General features: G+C 36.9%; 1 protein-coding gene across 2 annotated transcripts in view; it reads left to right on the forward strand.

Moving 5' to 3' along the window:
• Positions 1–359: 359 nt before the first annotated feature.
• DNAJC10 (DnaJ heat shock protein family (Hsp40) member C10) overlaps positions 360–7,207 on the forward strand; it is a 51,973-nt gene continuing 45,125 nt past the window's right edge. The window contains exons 1-4 of one of the 2 annotated variants that reach the window (XM_040475574.1): positions 360–821; positions 2,294–2,642; positions 4,084–4,249; positions 5,833–5,883. In XM_040475574.1, the coding sequence (XP_040331508.1) occupies positions 2,439–2,642; positions 4,084–4,249; positions 5,833–5,883 (421 nt within the window). In that variant the 5' untranslated portion in view covers positions 360–821; positions 2,294–2,438. The other variant, XM_040475575.1, reaches the window with a different exon arrangement.

A 7,207-nucleotide genomic window follows, 5' to 3' on the forward strand; every position in this document is an offset into this window, starting at 1 on the left:
AACCACTTAAATGTAAAGGTGAGAGAGAGAAGTATGGATAACTCCCCAGTTTCTAGCGTGAATGACTAGGAAACCAGACAATACTGTAGAATGCTCAAATGTTTGTTCTAACACACACACAAATATTTTTATTTCTCCCAAGTTTCCTACTGACTCTTCAGCCCGCTAGATAAAGCTCCCCTTTATCCACAAAATTTCCCCTCTCTGCTACACCCACCCACCAACCAGAAAAACGCTCTATAGCTCTAATTTCCCTTTAAGAATATGGCCACTCGGAAATTGCACGCCTAAACCCGCCTCCCAGGTTTCCCTGTCACCATAGCAACGGGAGAAGGAAGGGGCGGGCTCCCTCAATCTACGTCCGGCCTGCCGCGTGCGCCAGCCGGTTTAATGCGGGGGCGCGGGCTTCTGGGGCTGAACAGGTTTTTCAGCTCCGGGTTGGACCCGGAGCCGGAGCCGGATTCAACGCTGATGGCCACGTCAACCTAAAGCTAAACCGCCCTCCCCACCCAGCTGCCGCCGCGCCCGCGGAGTTGCTGCGGGTGTTCCCAGGCCGTGTCCTCTCCGCCTTTCCCACAGTGCCCCGCGCCAGGCCCCGCCCCGGCTCGCCGTGGGGACCGGGGCGCGAGGAGCCGACTGGAACTGCAGCGCTCGTTGCTGCCGGTGCGGCTCGTCCTCCCCCATCCCGAGCGCGGCGGCCCGGCGGTCGGAGAGTGCGCGCTTTGTTCACGCGCGCACAGCTTGCGCTCGGCCGGGTGGGGTCTGCCGCCGGGAATTGAGGATGGGGGAGTAGCTGCAGGAGGCGACCCCGCTACACTGAGGTGGGCATGGGCCGGGGCCCGGGGCTCTGTAGGAGCCGGCGGCGGCCTGGGCCCTCCTGGAAGGGAGAGCGCAATGCCTGTGCACCTCAGTCTCCCCTCCCTTCCTCTTTGCCCCTGCGACGGGTTTTGTGTTCTCGCTCCCATCTTTTTCTGATTATCTACATCATCACCCTTCTGACCTCGTCTCCGCACGTCTTGCTACAGTTTCTCTCACTTAAGCCTCAGTCACTCAGTCTCTTTTCACCCTAACCCGGCCGGAGACTTCACACACCAGCAGCACTTATTGGTCTCTTTCACGGGACTTCCCCAACTTTCCCCTCTCCCCGCATCCTATTCTGGGGTGATGGCAGCCAGAAATCCTTCATACTGCCTTTACCTGCAGCTTCCACCTGTCCCCGAAGCTTGGCGGAGATCAAGTCAACCACACCCACGCTGACTGAGAACGACCGCTAGCAACACCACTTGTCCCATAGTGGTATTGGAGAATGTGTTCTCTATTTTCCTCTAGTTTTTTAGTCTGATACTTGTTATTCTCCATCACTATGCTTTACAAAGTTATGTTTTGGTTGCATGAAACAAGTTAGAAATGAGCCAAAGACCGTTCGCAGGTAAGGAGAAGATTTAGATATTTAGGATTAAATGAAGAAAGGAGAAACAATGCTAAGAAGGTTAGATTTTTCAAAGGGTTTTGGTATCTTTTGTGATCTGATGAAGTGGAGATTATTGACCCTACACAGGTGAGCATGTTAAAATAACTGATTCCTTCTCCTTTTTTGTTTCCTTTTCATTTTTATTTATCTTAGATGTAAACTTTGCGATAACATTACTGTTAACTTGTAGTTATTATTCGACTATTTATATAAAGTAGTCCCTACTTACATGTAGTGTAAGGACCTTTTGGGAAAATTCGGAACAAACCGGCCATACTAAGTATGTTGTCTAACAATGTAAATTCACTGCCCTTGTTGGAAGAGGTGTATGAAAAATACTCTTTGAAAGGACTCCCTAGTCCTTCCAAAGGATATTTTCTACAAGTGAAATCTGATTAGAATGAAAACGATGTAGCCTTACAGTGGTAAAGAAGTGGCCAAAAAGGAAGTGGTTTTACAAAAGAGCTGTGCTTAATTAAGCTAGATAGAAAAGGAAGGAAACGTTTTTTTCCCAGACTTGTGTTCTGGTGCTGATCAGAGCAAATCATTGAATTTGTTTTCAAAGTGTTCTAGCTAGCTACAACCGCACACTACCCTTTACACTTACCTCCTATCTTGAGTGGTTTCACAAATCTGGCTACCTGGATATGGAAGCAGTGAAGGGACCCCCAAAGAATAGAGCCTGGGCACTCACCCTGATTTGCCATCAAATGGAGCTTGTATTACTGGCCATGTTATTTAACAGCGTTATTGCTGGGTTTTTTTTTGTTTGTTTGTTTGTTTGTTTAATATATTTTTAACTACCTTGTTTCCTCTCTTTAGATTGACATTTTGGGAGGAAGTTTCATGATGCTTGATTCGCCCTGGGAGTAATGTGAACAGAAGTTCTCAAACCTGCATATTCTATCAGTTGGAACCAGCGTGTATCTTAATGTTCACTTAAATCAGAACTTGTGTAAGAAAAAGAATGGGAGTCTGGTTAAATAAAAATGACTACGTCAGAGACTTGAAAAGGGTCATTCTGTGTTTTCTAATAGTGTATATGGCCGTTTTAGTGGGCACAGATCAGGATTTTTACAGTTTACTTGGAGTATCCAAAACTGCAAGCAGTAGAGAAATAAGACAAGCTTTTAAGAAATTGGCGTTGAAGCTACATCCTGATAAAAACCCGGTAAGTAGTTTTCTCTTTAAATACATCTGATTAATGTATTTCAGTGAAGTTTTGATACATAGTTAAATTTTAAGTGCTCAAAATGCTTAAAAACAATCACATGTCAAAAGTCACAATTTAGCTTCTGTACTAAAAAACAGAAGCAGCAAAATATTCTGGTTGAGAACAGTGTGAAAGAATATTGATATCAAAAATGCAATTCCCTGTTAATTTGAAAACTGAGTTGTACCAGTTCCATTACAGATGTTAATTCCAAAACCAACGATAATGTCTATGGGGTAGTTGAAGTAGTTTTCTTAGTAAAGTAAGTTAAGAACAAGTATTTTATAACTGTAATAGGAAAATTATTCCTTTAGAACTTGGAAGGTTCTTGCTAAAAATGGCAGTAATAACTAATAATAACATGCTTCAACTTGTACTGTTTTCTCCATGCACAAATCCCACACCAGAGTCAGAAATTATTACAAATGAAAACTTAAGAGCAGCCAAATCCAGGTAATTCCAGGCATAAATATTTGATTATATATTCAATTACGTCATCTTTCAAAACTAATTTAGTTTTAATACTTATGATATTTTTTATAATGTATCTAATTATTTTAATGAGATTTAACTCCTCAAGGATTTGAAAGGTATGGTTTATAATTTTCTGTTTTCTATATAAAATGCCTAAAAGAGGGTTATTTTATTTTGATTGCATAAAGTTCAGCAGTAGAATCAATATTTCACTAAAACTTGTTAGTTGGTTATCTTTCCCTGGAGATTTACCTTCTATTATATTTAGAATTTTTATTTTTTCATATTTTTCTTTAAAATTTCAGAAATATGATTTTTAAGTTTCCATATGAAAGATAGTAGACCTTTTACACCTAATTATTATTTAGATGAAAGCATTCTTCAAAAACCAGTTCTGTGAAAGAGTAACGAATGAGGAACATTTCCAATCCAGTTTTGAGTTTTACTCTGATACTAGTCTCATTTAATCATTTGATGGATTGGGGGACATTTCTGTTTGTTTGTTTTTGGTTAATATGTTGATTTTGCTTCAAATAGAAAAATTACCTACAAATTTCTTTGTAATTGTTTTGGGATAAAAAATAATATTTACAAAATTAAAGGTTTCAAGGTTTTATTAGTTTTTCTCAATTGCATTTCATGTAAGGAATGACTTACATTGTAGGGCCATATCTTTCAGCTTTTTGAGGCCTCAATTCTCATTTCTCTGTTCTTTTCTTATTCTTTTTTTTTTTTTTGGAAGATTATAGTTCTTCAAAATACTTTCTAATTTCAATCCATAATAACCCATTTCATACTGTATTCTTCCTCCTTATTTTGATGTCTGTTCTCCCAGAAATTTCAAGGTTAAATTAAAACTTCGTAGAGGTTTTGGAGATACTTGATCACATATCTGAAACAACTATTATGTCTAATATTTTAATAGAATAACCCAAACGCACATAGTGATTTTTTAAAAATAAATAGAGCATATGAAGTACTCAAAGATGAAGATCTGCGGAAAAAGTATGACAAATACGGAGAAAAGGGACTTGCAGATAATCAAGAAGGTGGCCAATATGAAAGCTGGAATTATTATCGTTATGATTTTGGTAAGGTGATATGATACTCTATGAAATTTTGTTCTTTATTTGAGTAAATTTAGAAAATTAATTTTGTTTCACCACTTAACATAGGCAGTTAATATGTGTCACCTTGACTGTTTAATGTAACATGGGAGCTGCGTTCAAAAGGAAAGTCAGGTGGTATGTAGATATGTGAAGGTATTTTGGTTATGATCGTGTTAGATACTTTTAAAATAAGGATTGTAGTTTAATTAAAAAAATATTTGCAGTAGATGTTAAATCCTAAAGCCTTTTGGTATTTTTAAAGCATCATATTTTCCAAGAAAATCTAAAGTTTCCTTTAAGTTTAATAGTGGTCAGTTCAGTAGAAATGCCATCCTTCTCTTGTGGAATCCTTATTAATAATAGGATTGACGTGTTGACAGGAATAAGAAATGAGGGAAGTGTGGAGGGAGGAAGCAAGTTAAAGAAATCAAGGGCAGGTAAAGTAAACACAGGTATCCAGCAAGGCTAGAGGGAGCATTTGCTTACCCGGTATTTCTCTTCGTTATTGATTAGCCTCAAATGCACACTAAGAACTGAGGTATGCTTTTATATTAGACTACATAAAATATTTTAAATTCATATCTGGAGTATTTGTTTCTCAAGACTGCCTTTTTTTTTCCTTCAAAATAGTATTTTCTAATATATCACTGCAGCTCAATAGTATATATCTGATATCAGTAGTCTACATTTCATGGGCTAAAATCTGGCCAGCCACCTGTTTTTGTAAGGTTTTAATTAATCATAGAATTATGAGAATATGATAATTAGGAGAATAAAATTATGCTCATTTATTTGCATATTATCTGTGGCTTCTTTCACTTCAGGGGCAAAATTGAATGGTTGTGACAGAAACCATGTGTCCCACAAGACCTGTTTAACTGGCCTCTGCAGAATAAGTTTACTGACACTGGTTTATATCCATCACTAGTATTATTTTGGTATCTTATATAGAAACAAATTTTCTCACACTGGTTTTAATTACAATAAGTAAAATTTGTATTAATTAAGTTGGTCTTTGTCTCTATAAACATTCTAATAAGACTTTTAACAGTGGGAAATACTTTAGTGATACTATTTATTAGAAAAAAACATAATCAGAAAAGGAAGTGACGTCTCTAGTTAACAGTAAGGTATCAGTGTCAATTTCCTAGATTTTGTTAAAACTACATAAGTCATCATTAGGGGAAGCTGAGTGAAGGGAACATGGAAGTCTGTGCTATTTTTACTACTTCCTGGTAGTCTATAATTATTGCAAAATAAAAAATTAAAAAATAATAATAGAAATTTTCTGTGGAGATGAAATTATGGGTATTGGGAACCCCCAAACATAGCTGCAACAGTCCATATCGGGAAACTAATTTTTTGTTTTTTATCATTCTTTAGATGCATTACCAGTGGTATTATTTACTCTTGGTCTTTCTGTTTATTGCACTTTCTTCAACTTTGACATTTAGTATAGTAATCTGATTTTTGGTGTTTAAAAAAAGACCTAAGTAATCTGTTTCTATGTGGTAATTTATTTTTATGATAAACTGTTAATTTTATAATGTTTACTTTTAAATTAGGTATTTATGATGATGATCCTGAAATCATAACATTGGATAGAAGAGAGTTTGGTAAGTTTGTGGGCATATGATTTTCTAAAACTGGTCCAAGACCAGTCTCTTACCTAAAACTCTTGAGGACAGATATATTTGAAATTTAGAAAATTTTTTGATTGTAGCAAGATAATGTGGTATTGTTAACTTTTTAAATATAATGGTTTTACTAGCAAAAATAGGTTTATTCAGGAATAGCAGAAAATTATAATTCAGGACACACAAGCTATGGCAAAACCAAAGGCCAGTCTAGCAAATAAAAGTAATGTTCTTTTATGGAGGAGGAGGAGGAAGTTCAGGGGGGTTGTTTTGAATGTAAGTCCATTAGAAAAGCAGGAATTCAGAGTGACGACAGTTTCTCATTAGCTGATTTGCAGGGATAGTCAATTTCTTATAAAAATTCAGTGTATATCTTTTCCTGTTCTGACCTATAATTGATCATTTTTTCCTTCGATAATTCTTCTGTTAAGGTCTGCAGTTGATAGTTTTTCCTGTAATTGACATTGAGTCATGTGATTTCCACCTTTTCACTTTCCCAGTCCACTTTAGTGAGGTTTTCCTGTATTAATTTTACATTTCCCCCTTTTGATCAAGATCTTTTTCTGAAAGTATACCTAATCAAGAGTCAGTTATTTCATATTTAATGGTTTTGTTCCTCAATGCCAAGAAGGATCTTTCAGGAAGGTACATAGCAGTTAGAAACCACTTATGGCCTCATTTCATTAATGAGGAAGGCAAGGAAAGAGAACTCTCATGCACTTCTCATGTATAGTTCATATTTATAAAGATCGTAAACATTGGAGATCATTTCTTTATTGGGTACATGATTGTTACAAAAGATTGGCAGACAACAAAATACAAAACTTAAGATATATGCAAAACAAGAAGTAACAAAATTATTGGTTCTAAACCAAGACCCGAGATCTGAAAGTAGCTAACTGAAAATATTTATTGGCATTTACTCCAACTTCAGGGAGAAAAGTTCTCCCTGCAGAGTTATGGATGCCTTCTGGAAGTCCCCACTTAAAGTGGCCATGAAAGCAAAATGGTGAATACTGCAAAAGCACACTGAATTAACCAAGTGCATTTGGGAGGATACTGTGCAAGTATAAACATGAAATAATAGCTAATGAACTTCTTGCAAAAAATAACAGAACCTCAAAAAAAAAAAAAATAGCAAAACCTCAAAGATGTATTAAAACAGTATTGTTATCTCAAAAGAACTGTTTGGAAACAAATGTTACCTAATAATACAGCCTGTAAGGTTGAAAATTGAGAGGCCATGAATTTAGATAAAAAGCAGCTAAAGAATTAATGTGATCACAGAATCATGATGAGGGTG

Source organism: Herpailurus yagouaroundi, unplaced genomic scaffold, assembly GCF_014898765.1.
Source record: "Herpailurus yagouaroundi ecotype Mexico unplaced genomic scaffold, PumYag 140, whole genome shotgun sequence".
In the NCBI taxonomy this organism is placed as follows: Eukaryota; Metazoa; Chordata; class Mammalia; order Carnivora; family Felidae; genus Herpailurus; species Herpailurus yagouaroundi.